Genomic DNA, 19,497 nt, shown 5'->3' on the forward strand with positions numbered 1-19,497 from the left:
GTTTGCTTGTCTCTATCTGTGTCATTATGAATGGCTCCCTGTTCCTATCTCTTGCGTGTCCCGCGGAGATCAATTTCATCTTTGAGGCCACCTTCGTTGCCTACCAAGATTTTTGGCTGGCCATAAATAGTTTCGTTTTCGAGGGCACAGCGAGGTTCGTTTGGGGAGGGTCTTGATATAGGCTGTTGAGATTATCCATATCTCTACTGCTCGAGATATTTGGAGCTTCCTTTTTACTTCTACAGCAATCTAGGTGATGTTTTTTTACCTAAGAGCCCACGTATCGGAGTTTCCTCAAGGTCAATTTCAATAACAATATGGTGGCGGGTGTAGGGGAGCGGGTTTTGTTATCTGAGGCTTGGATTCAAGCTTAGTGGCCGCAGATGGTATGCTGATCTTTTAGACCTCATATCTGAGGCGGAGCTGAGAACAACTTGGGCTAGTATTGCCTTTACGATATGGGTTTTGAGAGCTGATTGCATTATTGTCGAAGGTGGCTTGGCGATGCTGGTTGGGTGAATTCAAGGACAGGCAAGGTCAGCTGTTGCCCACCCACTTCTACATGACATTCGGAGGAGTTCCAAGGATTGTGCGTCCTTGATGGCCAAACACATTTACATAGAAGCCAATAGGGTGGCCGATTGGATTGCTTTCTATGTAGGTCAGCACTCTATCTTGTAGACTGGTTTGCCTTCCATCCCACTTCGGCTTCGGGATATTTTGACTTTATGAAATATATTCATACTAGATATGTATGATTCGTCCGTCCTACCAAAAAAAAAGTTCAAATTTATAATTTTAATTTAAAAATAAATTTTATAGTGCAATCTTCCAAGTAAATGGGTGATTTAAGAGAGCCCCTCTATTTTAGATATCTAGTTTCCACTTGCTCTTGAATATTTGGAACATTCATCACAACTAGTTACAATACATATGCTTAATCTCGCATAACATAGTGTGTCCATCTCCATCAAATTCATGATTTTAGTTTCAAAAATAAATTTGGTAGTGCAGTTTTCCAAGTAGGTGGGTAATTTAACAAAGCCCCTCTAGATATCTAGTTTTTAATTGCTTTTGAATATTTTGTTCATTTATTGCCGGTATCTAGAATGCCCATGCTTGTGCACTATGACTCGAATGAATAAGGTCTTGTTATACTATAATGTTGATCAAAGTGAGCCTCCATATATATGAAGAAATCTCAACAACCTTTGAGAAAATAAAGTGTAGTTCGATACTTCAAAGATCTTATTACCATACCTACATATCAGAACCATGCAAATTCCTCTAGAGTCACCCTTCTATGATATTCCACATGATTGTTACTGCTGCCCTCAACCACTTTGGCTTGCAACTCTCAAAACTATGGAACAATCCAAAAAGGTCTTAAAAAGGGAAGGACCACAAAATTTTAATATTTTGTTAATACTCCAAAACTATATAATACTTCAAAAAATTCTAAAAGAGTGACTCAGCTATGGTCATTAGTTGGATCTCAAGGGGACCGAGGGTTGCTGCCGACGACCATCCATTGCTTCCAAACATCTAGTTGATGATGAGGGATGGAGGGGTTGCCCTGACTAAGCACGTGTTTAGAGAAGCCAATGGAGCTGCGGACTGGGTGATTACCTACGTAGTCAACCACGCCGATAGCATCGTGTGGGCAGAGGATGGGAAGCTGCCTCGGGAGCTCCGTGATACTCTGTTTTTCAACTTTATTGGGTGTATTCGTACACGTGTGATATGAATTACATATCTTAGCAGCAGCAAAAAAAAAAAAAGAAGGAAAAAACTACAAACTTTAGTATTTTCTCAATATTTTCTTACTAATTTTTTTTTATTATCAATATTCTGTTTTCCTTGTTCATAATAGTCATTTGTAACTTGCTGCACTTCATTCTAATCAGACATGAATAGTGAAAAGCTGACAAGACTAATAAGCATTGAAGATCCATCAATAGCCAAAGCAAATGTAATACTCAAGCATTTTTAACATCATGCTGATTTTGTAGTATAGAGAGACAAAAACAAAAACCTGTTATACAAACCTCGTGAATCAATACGTATTTACATAATACAATGATGAGTAAATAATGCATATATATGGATGAAGTGCTTTTCAAATAAAACTATAGAATGAAATAATATACATTAGAAAACATCAATCAGAAATAGCATACAAAATCCAACCATTTAAGGGACAAATACCTGAACAAGAACTCAAAAATTTGATGTCAAAAAGAACTAAAAAACTCAAAAACAGGCGTGATTTGTCAGAGAAATCGCTATTCGAAATACAATTGCATCCATGTTAGCTCAATGGAATGCATTTTTGTTTTGTACCTCAAAAAAAGTAAAACTTGTATCTTTCAGAAGCAATGGAATAAAAATTTTAAAATTTTTTAGATGGAAATTGCTAGAATCATAGGAATATTGTACTAAAAATTTAAAGGAAGTATCTAATACTCGATTACAGTAAAAATTTTGGTCTTTTGGATATATTTCCCAATCAATCTTATACAATTCGATGAATGCATAATAAGACTTTGAACACAGAAAAAGTAACAAAATAGAAGAATAAAAGTAGAAACTTCAAATAAATTAAAAAAATTATCCGCCATAGATTAGGTGATGAAGGACGTTTATCATTAACAAGGCTCAAAAGTGAACCTAAATTCTTTTGAATAATAATCTTTGACCAAACTTACAAGATTCAAGCATTATTAGTATTACATCGACATTCTTCTCAATATCCATTGAGACAACATTGTGTCTATTTTTTGTTAAATAAATAGCTCCAGTAATCATATATCTCGATATCATTTCAACAAAATTAAATAAGATATTGATGCCATTAAGTTTGTGGTATAGTTAACCATCAATTTTCACATTATGTTGTCCCATGAAATGCAACAAATAGATTGGAGGCATCTCAAAAGATACTACAAATAGATGATTAAATCTTCTAATAATATTAGTAATAATTAATATGCCTTATTATAGAGAGTAATATTTTGATCCTGGAAGCAGAAAAGAAATAGCGGAGTGTCTTGAATTATCCTCTTGATACTGTACACTCCACAACACGTTAAAAAGTCCAAAGATCAAACTTTTAAAATTAATCAAAAATGGAGAGCCAGCATAGGAGCTTTATAAATCTTATTCAATTATAGAGAAACAAGGGAACTGGACTAGTTGGAACTTGGAAGCTCCTTACAATTCTCATAATCATGAATGAAATGAAAAGAGGAAACGATCAGGAGACAATAGGAGTTGGAGAGAGGAGAGGAGTTTATGAGGCTTGATTTATTAGATTAGCAAGAGTATGTGAGATGGGGGAAGTTTGAGTGTCGAAAAACTATACGAAATGAGAGGAGTTTGAGTCTTCAAGAGATTAGAAGAATGATGTTTGAATAGAGAGATTGTGGCTGTTTTAACCAAGAGGATATTGGTATTCTAGATAATAAAGCTTGGTAGGGGCATTCTAGGAACAGTAAAGAGTTTCAAACATTATAAGCCTAATATGAGATAGGGCCATTTTGAGAGCAATGAAAGTTTTCGCATTGTTATTCCTACACTTATAATTTTTACGATGATGATTAACATACATGATTACAAAGAGTAGTCTTTCGATCCTATTAGCATAGAGAATGAGTGCAGTTTCTTGAATCAACCTCTTAATTCTATGCACCCCACAACACATTAAAAAGCTTGAAATTAAGATCAAATTTTTATGATTAGAAGCAGAAACTAAGCATAAGAACCTTATGAATCTTATTCAATTATGAAGAAGCAAAGGAACTGGACCTATCAGAACTTGGAAGCTCTTCTCGGTCCCCTCAATAATGGAGGGAATGAAAAGAGAAAAAGTTGGGGAGATGGGAGGAGGTGGAGAGAGGAGAGGAGTTTGCGAGGCTTGATTAACTTAGCAAATGTCGGTGAGAGACGGAAGTTCTTATGGGACCATACAGTGTTTTAGAAATTTTTTTTTAAAATATAATTTTGACCCTAGAACTGGAAAATGAATTGTTTGCCTAGTCCGAAGTCCCAAATGGAAACAAGTTTGGTTGACTGACTTAAAGTGAAAGCAAGTCTGATGGTCGCAACCCAATGTTCGAAGTTCAAAGCTATCATGCCAAATTGAATTGCTACCCATCAGGTCTGGCAAAAGTTAACTTGAAATTTAATAGTCAAAAGTTTGATGGAATTGTTGTGGGTGCTTGAGGGAAAGCGTTTGAGGAGTCTGTTGATGAGGAGTTGAATTTGAGAAAGAAAAATTATTTGCTCTACCAAATTGCATTATGAAGAAGCTTTTTTTTTTTTTAGAGCCGAACTCAGGTTGGGTACAAATCGGATACTAGCAATATATATCTATATTTATTTTATTTGACGAATAACGGATATGAATGTTAGTCGGATGTAAAAAATCTATTTCCACATTTATTTTGAACGAATATATGTTAGATATCAAAAGTATAGATATAAATACGAATATAAATTGAATAATTAAATTTTATAATTATATAATCAAAGGTATTACTAAAATAGATGATAAACCAAATTAATATCATATTAATGTGATCATTTATTTATCTTAAAGATTATGGGTGCTATAAAATTAAATAGGATTATAAATAAAATTAGATATAGTTGTCTATCTATATTTATATTATTTTTTTAATAAAAATAAATATAAATATAGATAAAGGTATTAGTCCGTTGCTCAAAATTTTATTTATATTTAATTGATTTGGATACATTTGGGAATGGGATAAAGGGGTTTATCCTCTCTCTATCCCGGACCTCCCGGTTGACTTGCCAAACCGTCAGGTGAGACTTGCTGGCCGGTTCACCTGCCACCGCTTATTAGAGATTGTCCCGCGGCTGACACACGGCCGGTTCACCTGCCACCGCTTATTAGAGATTGGGAAGGAAGAACGCCGGCTCTCGTCTTCACTTCCTCCTCTTCGAGAAGAACCCGTCCTCCTCTTCTTCTCCGATCGTAGCCGGTAGCCGCCCCTTTCCTCCTCCTCCTCTTCTTTTTTTCTTCCATCACAGCCGTGGCAGCCACCCCTCTCCTCCTCTTCTTCTTCTCCCGTTCGGATCCTCTCCCTTATCCAACCCTAACTCCAACGGATCTGTTGCCGCCGTGATGCCGTCAACCGCATCATCGCCACTCTTCTAGGGGGCGACGATCTCCTTCAAGACCTTGTTCCATGGCGGTTCCTGTAGTTGTTCCCATCGATGGCGAAGTGGAATCATCGTGGTAATCTCTAAGATTAGGTCCCCACGGTAGATCTTATCCTCATTCTTTGGGATTTCTCCTCGTTTTCTTCGTCGTCTTCTTCTTCTTCTTCTCTGTTTCTGGGTTTGGCGGTAGTTTGCCTTTTTCTTGGTTGCATCTTCATTTGAGTGCTCTCCTCGGGAACGCTGGGTTGCTTCCTTGGATTGGACTTGCTATCCGAGGAATCAGGAGCTTTTGCATTATTTGCTGTTATTCCAGAGGTTACAGTAGGTAATAGCTCAATTGCTTGTCTTTATGTGGCCTAGCGTAGAACTGTTATGCATCTGTATGTTTGATGAACACCTGAATAGAATATTAGGAAGAAAAAAATGTTCCTTTTTCTCTGTTGGAGAATGATTTCATGTCTTTTGTATTCTTGTCACATTTTGGTTTCTAAAATTGGAGGTCTTGCATGTTAAAGATCAGGCAATGTTTTAGGACATGCTCTAATTAATTCCAATGCTAGTGGTTTGCATCAGAGCAATGATAACCTGACCCAATCGGTCCAGAAAATATAAGTCCAATCTCTAGTTCAATGAGTTGGTTGTGAACTTGACATGGCTGCCACCATTCACATGAAATATACAAAATCGAAAACTAGGACTGGAGAGGGAGGTCTGCAGCCATCCTATGTTAGAAGCCACTTACAACCCACATGGAAAACAGGCATCAACGTAGAATTTTGCATGTTGTCTCAATCTAGAACAAGGAATGAAGAGAGATACCATGTTCATGAATCATGCTAAGCAAGCCATCTATCTATACATTCAGCTACTAAAGAAGCCTCCATTTAGTTCAACAAATAAATACAGATCCCAAGAACCCAAAATCGTCCATTGATTAACTATATTCATTCATTGACAAACCACATTGCCGCAACATTTGGCATATGGCTTCCTAATACGCGAAACTAAATCAAAGTCCAAAAAATAGGTATTAACTTATTAGATTATGTAAATTTGTCAAAGATGTAAGTATACCTGGTGCAAGATTTTGTCATAGGATCCAATGACAAGTTGTTGGAGCACAAGATAATTCATTCTGATATGGAAGAATTTTAGAAAATACTTATGAACATCCTAAATGCATGATTGAACTATATCTACTTGCAGGCAATCTATGACCAATCATCCTATAAAAACTAGTATGCATAATTAAAGCTTCATATTAGAGAGCAAAAACAAGAGGACAACCTTGAAATCTCGGCTAAATATTCTCTTTGATGGGCACCGAGGAGTTTGTACAAAAGCCGAGAAACTCAAAACTTTGTGAGAATGGAACTTCCACGCCTATAGATATGTATTTCTTGGCTGTGGAGGAGAGGAGAGGCACTCTTATTTGCTAATGAAGGAGAGGCAGTTCCCATCCACCATTGGAGGAAGAAGCGGGTTGATCTCTAGAAAGAGTAGTGATCGACTCCGTTATACTAGGGAGGTTGCGTGAGCCTCGTGCTCAGTTTGAGTGATAGGGCCTCCGTCTTTTCCCTTGGCCCCTTTGGCTTTTGCTTATGACCCCATGCCATTGGCAAACACATTTCAGGTACCACTCTTTTCTAAGATGCATTACCGAGCAAATTCCCTAGCCTCCCTCCCACTCTATGTTCTTTTTCTTGTTTGGACAAGGGTTGGTGGAGGTTTTGAAGACTGAAGAAGAAAGAGATTTAGTGAAGGCTTTTGGAGTAGGGTAGTCGGTCTTCGTTCTTATTTCTTTATCTATTAATTTTGGACGTGGTCATGGAAATATTAGAAGTCTAATGATGAAGGATCATACTTGGAATATGACATTCAACTTCCATATTCATGTGTAACCGCAATTGTGCTTTAGGCTATCATACCCAATGAGGAACAAATACATATTTTTTCCTTGAAACCTCTCAATCTTCCTAGAGCCTAGGTTATAATGTCCATGTCTGTAGTGGACAAAATGGAAACCTTGGTGATGATGAGTGCTAGCTTCTTGGAAAAGAGGGTGTAGTTTCACTTCCCAGTCTTTACCTCTCTAAGCAATCACCAACTATAATCTTCAAGGAGTCCCTCCAAGGATAACATTTGAGACATATCTAGCTTCAGTAACTTGCAAAAGTCAAGGGTCATAATGGATTGGCACCTCTGATTCTGTGCTCTCAATTGATTTACGTGTTCTTTGGCCATGGTTCCTTGGTAGATATAGCGTGTTTAGCTACAAGTTCTTGGGCACGATAGCCTAACTAACATTTGCAATCCCTCACTCTTTCCATGCATGCATGCCTTGCTCATTATAGTTCAATGTTGATGTTCTTAGTATTTCTAATTAATGTTCAACTAGTTACCAGCTACAGTTGAGGGCATTTGTCTATAGGACCATCGATTATGATGAATATATGACCCATGGTGCTAGTGCTGTTCCTTCAACTACCATGATAAAATTAATATCACTAAAACTTAAGGTTGACATGACTTTAAAATGAAGATGATAAGTTATGTCCATATCTGAAGGGATTCTTGGACCATATAAAGGATCATTATAAGAATAAAAATATGCCATTGTGCATTTATACTCAAAAGCAAGTTATTCACAACAGAAGCAGCTATTAAAGGCATAAGCCCCAGAAGTTGAGAAAAAAATTATGAAACTTACTGAGCAGACCAGTACACATTTTTCATGAACCTAAGTTTCAAGACTTGAACAGTTACTTGGGCACTAAATTGGAGTCAAGTAAATGGATCGGGTACTAGTTCAGCTGGTACGAGTCAATCTGGTACCTGATCCAAATTACTTTAACTTCTTTCACTTTTTTCTTTCTTCCATTCCTCCAAATCCACCTTTCTCTCTAACCCTAAACAAGCATGCTCTAGCGATGGTTGCGGTTGTTGGTCGAAGATTGACAAATGGTGAGCAGCAGTCAGTGAATGGCAATGGGTGTTGACACTTAGAGCTAAGTTGTTTATGTTTTTTTTTTAAAAAAAATATTTTCTTCTTCTCTAGCTCTCTTTTCCTTTTTTGGGGGTTTTTAAGATGGTATTGGAGGAACTAGGGCTGTTGCCGGTTGCTGCTGTGGTAGTGTCACCAGCAGAAGTTGTTGCTGCTGGTGGTGGTGCTGCTGCTGTGATAGTGGTGGTGCCTCCTTTGCAATGATGAGGGTGCTGCCGGCTCTGCTGTGGTGGTCTGAAATCATTACTTTCGATTCATCTAACACTTAAAATTTTTAGTTTCATTCATTTTAGTGGGCTAGAAAGTATTCAACAAGATTAGAACTTTGAGCTCTAGCTTGATGGTTAGAATTAGTTTATTTTGGTTATCATGTAAAACTTTATTCAGACAACTAATCTTTTTCTCTGATCAAAACAAGGATCAGGAAGTTAAATAAGGATAAGGCTGAGTTTTGGTTTTGGTGGAATCTTAGTTACCTGAAGTAGAGGAGCAGATGTGAGTATGCAGATCTCTTAAAAGAATTTCAAATAACTAAGGAAGTTGTGTAGGAACGAGTTTTTGAAGAGATCTTTGAGTGAAGCTTTCTACTACTAAGGGTGGAATCGTTAGTTATTCCTTATTCTTCCCTTTTCTTTTTCTTCCTTTTTGCTAGTCATATTTGACATTATCACAGTTAAAAATGGTAACCAGATGTTTGGCTATGGCTATTGAAATTTCATTGTTCTTGCCTCGAATATGCGATCTCTGCCATGAATTTTCTGACTAACTGTTACTCATACCTCTGAAACCTTATATTACAGGATCATTTTTCTGTCTGAAAAATGGATGCAAGACACTCAACCGAAATGTTCAAGTAAATTTTTCGCATGCAACTCTTCTTTGAACATTTGTAGTACCATTATATATGTTTATGTCATCCTTTGATATGCAGACATCTGGAGAAGCAAAGTGAAGTCCTTATGGAAGCTTATCGTGCAATGTCCCATGAGCTACATAGACTTCAGGTTGATTTATCTGTTCTAGAAGTTCTTCTGTTAGGTTCTATATACTAGCTATATATGAGTTATTTGATGGTTACTTTTTCATTATCTTGCTGATTTTATGCCTATCGATGTGAAGGTTGAAGAAGAAATGCTTATGCACAAACTGTACGAAGTCATGTCTGCTGAAGGCTTAATTAAAAAGGTACATTCTGTTACCATTTTGTTGAGAAATCTGGACTAGGATGATTGCTGTTGTAGTATATTTGCCATTCTATTTTGCTGTTGGCAGTTATACACTTGAGTGGAATCTATGTGCTATAAACATGGCTGAACATTTTTGTTTTGTTTCTTATAGTAATAAAATTTTTATTATTGTTATCTCTAAAATCATGTCAGCAATCAAAGCTTACTGACATGAAGTGGGGGACACTCTCAAATTTTAGCACTTAGCTGACTTAATGACAGCTGAAACTCCTGTTGACCCATCAAAATATTAACTCTTTTCGGACAAAGTTCAAGTCATCTAAAACATTAGACCTAGTGTGAGGTCGCAATTTAATTTTTGAGAAAAATATGAATATCAAATTAGATTGTTCAGATGGATGAATAAACTCTTATAATATCAGAACAGGACCAAGTGCTTTTCTAAATATATGAGAAACAATACAAGGATCAATAGATACCTTTGGTGCTTTAAACATTTAGTAGTTTGTATTGTACTATTGGTAAACGATGCATTTATAAGTCTGGAGGGGCTTGCTGAGGCTGGCTATATGTGCTTGTAATTTGCTTTAGTCAGTTCTAAGTTCTATTCATATAACTCTGCTATCTTAAGCATACTAAATCCTTTTTGCAGATGTACAGCACTGCTGATGTAACTTTTCATAGCTTTTAACTTAAATATGTCATGATGGTTGGAAATCAGTTTTCTAGTTTCTTAACTTATATTTTAAGCACCTCTCCTTAGTGGGTGCCTCTTCATTATTATTGTGGTATTGTTGTAGTCGCCATTGACTTCATTATTATTGTGGTATTGTTGTAGTCGCCATTGAAGCAAAGAATGTTCATATAGGATGCTCATCAACAGCTTGGCCTAGACCAGAGTGGTCTCAGGCTTGGACTGGGCTGCTTTGCTTGGTTGTTACTATGCCTCTAAAATATGCCCATTTTTACATTTAGGGGTTATGCATGCGGCTGGTGTTCTGCATATTTAATATCTTTCTGACTATCTATTCACATGCACGGTTATATCATTTTTCTTTCAAGAAGATTTTGCAGATGTCTGTAGTTCTCTCAACCATGTTACATTTTTGTGTCCTTTTTGAATTTCTATTTTTTCCAGTAGAGATATATCCAGAAACCGGCTTTGTGATACATAGTTTCATGTGGCTAAGACCATGAGGGTCAGTTTTCCATGCATTTTTCTTTGAAACAAATAAACATTGCATAGAATTAGTGGGGACTTTAAAAGAAAAACAATATATGATCAATTCAAGTAATAATCTGGTAAAAATGTCATATTGTTGTAGCCCAACACGATCATCCTATCATGAAAAGCACCTTTTCGTTCCATTAGATCCTCTGGACTAGCCTCTTCAAACCACCATATATCACCAATTGGTTGGACAAATCAGTTGCGATCACCTCTTCAGATGATATAGCCTACTGATGAGCATGCATACGTGGATATAGGATCACCATTGTCTGGAACGATCTGGATGTCTTTGAAGATAGGGTTATATGTCTAAACAATTATTTGCATGCCACTCTGATTGCTTCCACAAAACAGTTTTGGTATCTTAGATGGAATTGGAAGGTAGAAAGCATTCTATAATAATTTTGATATAAGCATCTTGTTTGTTATTTTTGTCTAGTTGTTCGTTTTTTCATCAATTAGTTCAGTTGCCCCCATTCTCTTTTGCAGGGGAATAAAGGAGAAAATAATACAAAAAAAGGGTGAGAGTATATCACCCACAGGCACCTTGATAAACCGGAAAATCACACTGGTGCTGTCTCATTCCTCAGGCTTGCCTTTCATAAGGTGCAACCGTTGAAATTAAGCTGCTGTCGCTCCCCATTGCTTAGCTTTTGCACTCTTGAGGAATCAGTTGTCATGATCATCAAGTTGCCTAACCTGTGTCCCCCCAAAAGTCATTTCTTATATATTTCTTATTTTCTCTGAGGAACAAAGGGAGTGCAAGAAAAGGAGGAAAACTTTATCAATTGATATGAATGATAAAATTCTTTAATCCAATGATTACAACTTTACAACCATCCTCTGTATGAGATTGTGCTTTCCAGGTGAAGGAATGCAGTGGATCTGCCAAAAGTTTGTGGGCATTTACCACTCATATAATAGGAAAAACAAAAACATAATCAGTTTGTAATTTTGGATTTCTGTGCTTCTATACTTGCAGGGCGCATGACTACTATGAACTTTTCTTTCATATTTCTCACCAGATGTGCATGTAAAATAACCTGTTGCACTCATAAGACAGCTAGTCATGGAATTCTTGGCATTTAAGAGTAATATAGTTGGTTATGTACTACCGAGGGATTTATCAGGTCGCTTGTCTCCCTCCGTTTGGGGGTCTTTGCTTTCTATCTTGTTGAGATGCCTCAGGACCCTGACATTTAGAGATGTTGTACTCTGCTGGCAAGACAATGTATTGTTGGCAGCACTGCCAATGAAAAGGTTACTCTCCTTCACATAAAACCCATCATGTACTTACAGGATTTCAAGAGATGTGTCAGGAGTATTGCTGCACATCAATGCAAAAGATCCTGTACATCATCCAAAGCTTTAATGGTGCATGTACATGCATGCTTAGTGTTTGGGAGCCATTAAGCGTGGTGAAAAGATCCAAAATTCAGAAGAATTGAAAGAACTCACAGAAGTTCGGAAAAGTAAAATCAGAGAGCTCAGCTTAGGAAAAAAGAAACCAGGCAAATAAGATAATTCAATTGATGATTATAATTTTTATATATGTAAAATTATATGTAAATTAGATGAGAAAGACAAACCATCATCACCAGCAAAACATCATCCATTTGTAAATGTTATAGATGTCATGAGTAACTATCAGATGAAATTAAAATTCCTACAGTCAACCTTGAGACTGGTTGCTCCATGATCACGGGTGGCATGTGGCTTTAGAGACCTCCAAAGCAAAAATGATAATTTCTTTACAAAAGTCTAGCAGAAACCTCCCGGATAACTGTTTTCCACAATTTTTTTACTCGAGAATGTCAGTCTTGAAGGCCCTGGTTACCAGTTGTGATTTCTGGATGCCTTCATATTAGCTTCCCCAATTACTTTTGCCTTTGCCTTCACGGCACAGGTAGAAGATAAAGCCTGAGCAAATCTCCGTATCTTGTTCATTTTATAGCAATTTCTGCTCCAGACCAGCCAAAATTTACCTTCCCTGGCTGCATTATCTATGTTAATGGATACACAATCCTTTCCCAAGCATTTGGTCATTCTTGCAGCCTTTCCACTCTGAACTTTGGGTTTCATCAGCCAAATGCATCAATTCATGCACTTAACAGCTAGAACACCTCCCTGGCAACACCCCTTAGCTTAAGAGAGACAGGAGGTAGCAGCATCAGCAGCAGCAAGAAAAACCAGTAACATTGCAGCTTCCCACAATTCCAGGCTCTATAGGTAGAAATTTGAAATCTCCCTGAAGAACGCTTGCATCTCTAAATTAACCAGGAAACTACAAATCAAGTCCACTTGATGCAAATTCAATTTGTAAAATTTCCAGTCCTCATCTCTGTAAACCCCCTAGTGGTTTAGCTCACATGCTTTCTTATCTTTTATGAGGGCACATACACTTCATTATCCATTTCACACCCTTCAGCCTTACTCTTCCAATGGTGCTTAGCATTAGACATACTAAATTGAACACATTGAAATTTACCAGCTCCAAATACGTACCATACAATTAAGATAGGCAGCATGGTTGACCATCAAAATCTGAGAAATTTGAGTTCAAAAACACAGATCTGTACAATTATAGTGCTACTAGTGCTTCAGACTTCATAAAATCCAAGCATCAAGTTGAATGCTTCATTTGAAGGCCAAGTCAGCAGCCATCTTCTAATATTTTCAGTCTCCATTTAGCACTTTTGGTCATACCCACTGGAACTGCCACTCTCACAAGCAAGAACATAGGACAGCAGTTTTAAACCCTTTGGAACTATTTCTGAACCCAATGAAGCAAAGAATAAAACTTAGCACTAGCAAGTTGGTCTGTTCACATTGACTGCATGCTAATAATTAACCAGCCCTATCACATAAATAGGCAGAACCATCTGAATACAAATCAAGGTGGATTATATAGAAAAGAAGGCAGTTATCAACTTTCTGGCTGTTCAGGAATTCTCCTATGAGCGATTGCATATGAGAAATCTGAGTGCATACCATTCAGAAGCAGCACATCACCACTCTCACTGTCACAGTGTTACAGCTTTCATGTGTATCTGCTCCAAGGCTTCCAGCCAAGTCTGTAAAGAACAGCCATTTATCTTCTGCAATGTTTTAAATACCATGGGACAGGGCCATCCGGAATGGGAGGCCCCGCATCCTAACACTTAGGACGGTGGAAATCCAGTTCCGTCCCGGCCTGTTTCCAAACTCATCCCGCCCTGACACATAGAATGGTGCCCCTAACACTCGGGACTGTGCGATGTACCCCCATCCTACCGATATTTAAAATCTTGATCGTTCGCAATTCAGTTTCCCTCGGAAGAGCCATAGCCTTTGAGAAAGAATCATTTCTCACTTTTTTTTTTAATTTTTATTTTTAAAAAGAGGAACATCACATGTCAATCAAGTCAGCCTACTTTAACTTTGTTGCATATATATTCATCAGTCACCTAAACATTTTCTCCAGAAAAAAACAGAACTGTATCTATGAGAGCATAACAATGAGAAATTTTATAGATTCACATTTAGAAATATCATGTCTGAAATCATCCAGATGACGTGTGTCAGATGGGTATCTGAGATTATAACTCATTACATAGCATCCTTTATTTGGAAAACTGGCCCATTAGCAAGCATCAAAGGAAAGATGAAATCAAATACAGAGAAGAAGATACACCTTCTATGCCTTCTTAAGAGTTATTGAAGGCCATATTCTATCTTTATAGGAGGGCTTCTTCGTGTGAAGCTCCTAACTGCAGCATCAAATGTTTTTAAAGAACAACATCTATGGGATAGATTCCTCGACCAGCACAAATCTTACTTTTTACATTGTCTGCATGTAGGAGGTCATATGTTTAAAATTAAATCATGAACCAATAATATAGTTTTATAGTTTCTTATCAATGCTTAAATGGGACATGGGCAAGCGGGGGTGGCTGGCACTCAGTTCAGCCTAATCTTGAACTAAAGTTCTACATGGCCCAAGTTGGATCTATTGCAGACCTAAACCTTGAAACTGTGAACCTGGCCCAACTTTAAGTGGATCCATAAAATCAGATTGAGGCTACCTAGCCAACCCAGCCAACTGACCTCTTTTATTTACAATAAAGCAGAGTGGTCTCGAGGAGTTAATATGGAAGCACTACTTGTTTAAAGCTGGCCATGGGTCCACAAATTTGAACCAATGTTTTCACCTCTTCTCTTCTTATCATCATATCATTATATTCATTAAACTAGCATTATAGCAAGATTTCTGCATTTCATGACATGACCAATTTCTTCTCCTTGCAATCTTGTTCGCCTGATCTAATTCCATCCTACATGGATTCCCTTGGTCCTCACAAGTAGTAATTTGTTACTTTTAGAACACCTTGGGATGATGATCATCAAAGAAACAAACACTTCTTTTTTTTTAGTGTCCTCATAGACAAACAATTGCTCCACAAACGAGTAAGACTATCAATATTTTTCTTAGTTGCATATATCATCCTATGAATTAATACCTACTATGATATTATGTACCATACCAATTATCTGTACATATCGATTAGCACATAAGATTATGCACATAAAAGAGTACCATGAGTGCTCACTAACGTATGAACCTTTTACTCTGAATTAAAGTATTTTGAGTTGTTTTATGACGATGATCTAGCTTGTTTTGAATCTCTAACGTACATGTTTTGGCAAGTCATGTCCACCAGATAATCTTGGATATGCATTATGTATCTAGCCCAAATTGCCAAAACAAATATTACAACATGTTTATTATTTTAAACAACAAAAGAGCATGGGAAGGCAAAATATAAAGGTATTTTCATAAGTTTTGGGTCCAATATGCATTCAGCTATCAACATCACAATTAATTACTCTATGTTCTTAGCATATTTCTTGACACACTAGTAGGATAAAATACACAAAGATACTTGAAAGCATGGCGACCTATATTTAATATTGTAAGTCTTTTCAAAAATTAAGGCAATAGACTGTATTAAGGCAACTCCCATGGAACCAGTGGTCCATGGCAATATCAAGTTTATGAATAAAGAATGACAAACATATGAATCAATAATGATAATGTGAACACTGAATGTAAATAAGTTACTATGACTCACAGGAGATATCACTGTCATTGAACTATCTCCAAACAGCCTCCAAACATTTGGTAAGACTAATCTCTTCTGTCCTAATCTAGGTCTCAGCAATTGATGAACCTGCATTAAACTTCCAGTGTCAGCATAACAATAGGCAAGTCTGAAAGGTTCAGGTGTCTGATAAATTATTATTTAATCAACTGTCATATCCTAAAGTCCTACTTACTGATGCAGCAACAGAGGGATTGTCAGATCTGTAGACGGCCAAACTGGAAGTTTAAAATCTAAGCTGATCCTTAGTTGGGAGCTTCTTCACAGTTGGAATGCATTCAAAAATTATTCCAACAGTTTGAGAGATGGCATGAATATGAGTGTTATATATGAAGCTCGCCATCTCAAGCACATGCCACTTGTATAAATTAAACTGTTTTTTACCAATAATTCCCGCATGAACACTCTCCATTCTTAAAATGGTGAAACCGCTTAACATCTCTGACAACGATCTCTCGACCAACTGCCTTTGACATGAACATGATTGCAGTGTGGCAATCCCCACAAATTCTCAAGTTCTTAAGAACAATAACTGTAGCCCCAGCAGGCAATTTTAGAAGCCCATATCCGACAGCCAACTTCTCGCTGTGAGTAGATAATGCATATTCCTTTTTCTCAGACTCAACATCATGCAGAACAAACTTGGTATCAGGGACATATCCCAGCTTCCTCATCTTGACTCCAAGTATCTCAAGGAATTTGTATACTTCCTGCACCTCAGGGTGTCTTGCATCATTGACAAGGAACACATGAACCTTATTTGCAACTTCAATCCAGCTGCATCCGGGTTCCTTCTTAACCCCACGATCTTTCATCAATTTCCTAACCCTTGCAACATTTTCCCATCGCCCGATGGCAGCATAGATGTTGGATAAAAGGACATATGTTCCATCATGTCGAGGTATCATCTTAAAGAGCTGCTCTGCTGCATGGATTCCAAGATCCATGTCCCCATGAATTCTACAGCCTGATAGAACAGCCTCCCAAATGGATGGACCTGGCTCAAAGGGCATTGATTTAATCATATCCCAAGCTTCTCGAATACGTCCAGCCCGACCTAGTAAATCAATCAACTGAGCATAATGATCTTCCCCTGGGCTAATACCATAATCATTTTTCATGGATTCAAAGTACCGAAAGCCTTCATCTACCAAGCCTGCATGGTTGCAGGCGGATAGGATCGTGAGGAAAGTGATGTGATCTGGAAATATACCGCCCCCAATCATCTGGTCGAAGAGCTCAATTGCCTCTCTCCCATGTCCGTGATGCCCAAGGGCGGCAATCATTGCATTCCAAGATATAGAGTCCAGATTGGGCATCACAAGGAACACGATGTGTGCTTCCTCCACAGCCCCACATTTTGCATACATTGTCAAAAGAGCATTTCCAGCTGAGTTGCTTGATTCATAGCCAAACTGGATGAGCTGTGCATGGAGTTGCTGTCCATGCTTCAACGCTCCGAGCTCACCACATGCAGCAATTGTGCTTGCATATGTATAGTCGCAAGGCTTGGCACCCTCAGCCCTCATTCGACTGAATAGCTTCAGCCCTTCCTCGGCAAGCCCATTGTGTACAAAACCTGATATCATCACCAGCCATGCCAACTCATGCTTATGAGGCATAACGTTAAATATTGCAAGCGCATCATCAATGTGACCACAATTTACATACCCTGTCAAGATGGAGTTCCATGAAACAGGATCTTTTCTTTCAATATCATCAAAAATTCTTTTTGCAACATCGATCTTTCCACACTTCGAGTACAGGGTGACCAATACATTCTCAACAGGTAATGCTGATACAGGATTGAGATCAGACCCTGAACGAATGATGTGAGCATGAACAGCTTTTCCGTGATTGAAAAGCCCGGCGCTCTCACAAGCACTGAGCACACTCGTGTAGGTGAATTCATCAAGCGGGATGCCAATTGACTTCATCTTTCTAAACATCTCCAATGCTTCCAAGAAAAGCCCACAATGCACATACCCCGAAATCATCGCATTCCAAACGACATTAAACCTTCCTTCCATGTCATCAAAGACTTGACGAGCTTCAGTTATATCACCTCTCCTGACATACCCGACAACCATTGTGGTCCAAGTGAGCTCATCTCTCTCGACCATTCTATCAAACACCTCCCGAGCAATTACCGCTGTATCAGGGGAATCACACTTGAAGTACAGGGCAATGAGGGCATTCGAAACAGAGATGGCGTGCTCCGTGCCGGACTTCACCACGGAGCAATGGAGCTGCCCGCAGTGGGTGGGTTCCAGACCAATGATGGCGGCGGCGGCGCTGAGAACTCCGGTGAAGGTGTAGTCGTCCGGCCGGAAGCCATCCTGGAGCATCTCACAGAAGACGAGGAGAGCCGGCAGGCCGTTGCCGGCGCGGGCGTATCCGGAGATCATGGCGTTGTAGAAGACAGTGTCGCGGGCGGGGAGAGGAGTGCGGTCGAAGAGGCAGCGGGCGAGGGGGAGGTGGCCGGAAGCGGCGTAGGCGTTGACGAGGGAGGTAGCGGCGACGGCGTCGGTGGGGGCAGGGGAGGCGGCGTCGAAGAGGCGGCGGGCAGACGGGAGGTCGCCGGCCTTGGCGTAGAGGTCGATGAGGCGGTTGAGGATGTGAGCACGGGGCTTGAAGCCGGACGCAAGTATGTGGGCGTGGAGGGCGCGGAGGCGGCAGAGGAGGGGGGTGGGGCCGGTGGCGGCGGAGGCGGAGGCTTTGTGGAGGGCGGCGGCGAGGAGTTGGAGGTGGGCGGCGAAGCGGTTGGCGAATTTGGCGATGTCGAAAGATTGGAGGGGAAGGAGGGGAGTGGAGGGAGGCGAAGGGGGCATTCCCTCTCCTCTTTCGCGCGCGCGCGAATGGGCTCATCCAGTCCCGGGCCAAAAACTTGTCTTCCAGGGCAAGTATGGTTGATAGCTGCCGGCGTCGGAACTTAAAACTTGGTTTAAGATGGCGGAGTTTGAAGGTGTGAGTGTGTGACTGTGATAATGATAAAAAGGATTAAGTGCAAGTGGAGAGAGGAGGAGGAGAAGAAAAGCTAGTAGACATAGGCTTGGAGAGAGAAACAATACAGTATATATCTAATATAATATAATGTAACATAGTATGGTACTATATAGTATAATATCTAGTATAGTGTAGTATATTAGTGCAACTTTGTTTAGAAGCAACTTCCATTATACTTACAAACTTGTGTGTGTTAAGAAGCAATAATTTGTCTCTTTCACCCTGGCGTCGCTGTGTTTTCGTCATCTCAATTTTTTCAAATTTTATTAGTAATAATTCTTTTATCAAGAGGTTTTAAGAGACTTGGTTTTGCTCTTTGCACTCGAGCGTGATTGATATAGCTCTAGCATTCTTTATAAAAAGTTTTGTAAACTCTTCTTTTCTAATGTATATATATTATATATATCGAGCGAGGACTCGAGGACCCCAACCTCAGTATGCCCCATAACCTTTTCTTGGCCTGAAATCATCTGTTAAGTTTCCTTCTTCGCACGAGTAGCATGTGCATGGGTATATTCTGATTAAAAATACAGGTGATTCAGAGTTCTACATGAACTTTTGGTGTTTTTTTTTTTTTTAATCTTTCCTGTTGCGTTGGCTTTCCTTATCACTTGATATTCATATCAAACGCATTAAATATTCGATGATTTAAACATTGTGAGAAAATCTTTTGCGGAAAATATTGTTTACATTGTTCTAATTTGGAGCTCATGCACTGCAGGAAAATTATAGCTTCAG

General features: G+C 38.8%; 1 protein-coding gene and 1 non-coding gene across 3 annotated transcripts; one reads left to right on the forward strand and one right to left on the reverse strand.

Moving 5' to 3' along the window:
* Positions 1–5,019: 5,019 nt before the first annotated feature.
* LOC103705295 lies at positions 5,020–9,364 on the forward strand. The gene is made up of 3 exons (XR_005509795.1): positions 5,020–5,515; positions 8,995–9,198; positions 9,314–9,364. It is a non-coding gene; the product is annotated as an uncharacterized LOC103705295 (transcript).
* Positions 9,365–11,451: 2,087 nt separating this feature from the next.
* On the reverse strand, positions 11,452–18,701 carry LOC103705338 (pentatricopeptide repeat-containing protein At1g25360-like). Of its 2 annotated transcripts, XM_026803959.2 has the most exons (3): positions 15,929–18,701; positions 15,724–15,822; positions 11,452–13,923 (listed from the first exon to the last, which is right to left on the reverse strand). In XM_026803959.2, the coding sequence occupies exon 1, from the start codon at positions 18,582–18,584 to the stop codon at positions 16,134–16,136; it is 2,451 nt and encodes an 816-aa protein (XP_026659760.2). In that variant the 5' UTR covers positions 18,585–18,701; the 3' UTR covers positions 11,452–13,923; positions 15,724–15,822; positions 15,929–16,133. The 2 variants fall into 2 exon arrangements, with proteins under 2 accessions (XP_026659760.2, XP_008787226.2); XM_008789004.3 differs by having other exon boundaries at positions 11,452–15,822.
* Positions 18,702–19,497: the final 796 nt, after the last annotated feature.

This window comes from Phoenix dactylifera, unplaced genomic scaffold, assembly GCF_009389715.1.
Source record: "Phoenix dactylifera cultivar Barhee BC4 unplaced genomic scaffold, palm_55x_up_171113_PBpolish2nd_filt_p 001336F, whole genome shotgun sequence".
NCBI classification, from domain to species: Eukaryota; Viridiplantae; Streptophyta; class Magnoliopsida; order Arecales; family Arecaceae; genus Phoenix; species Phoenix dactylifera.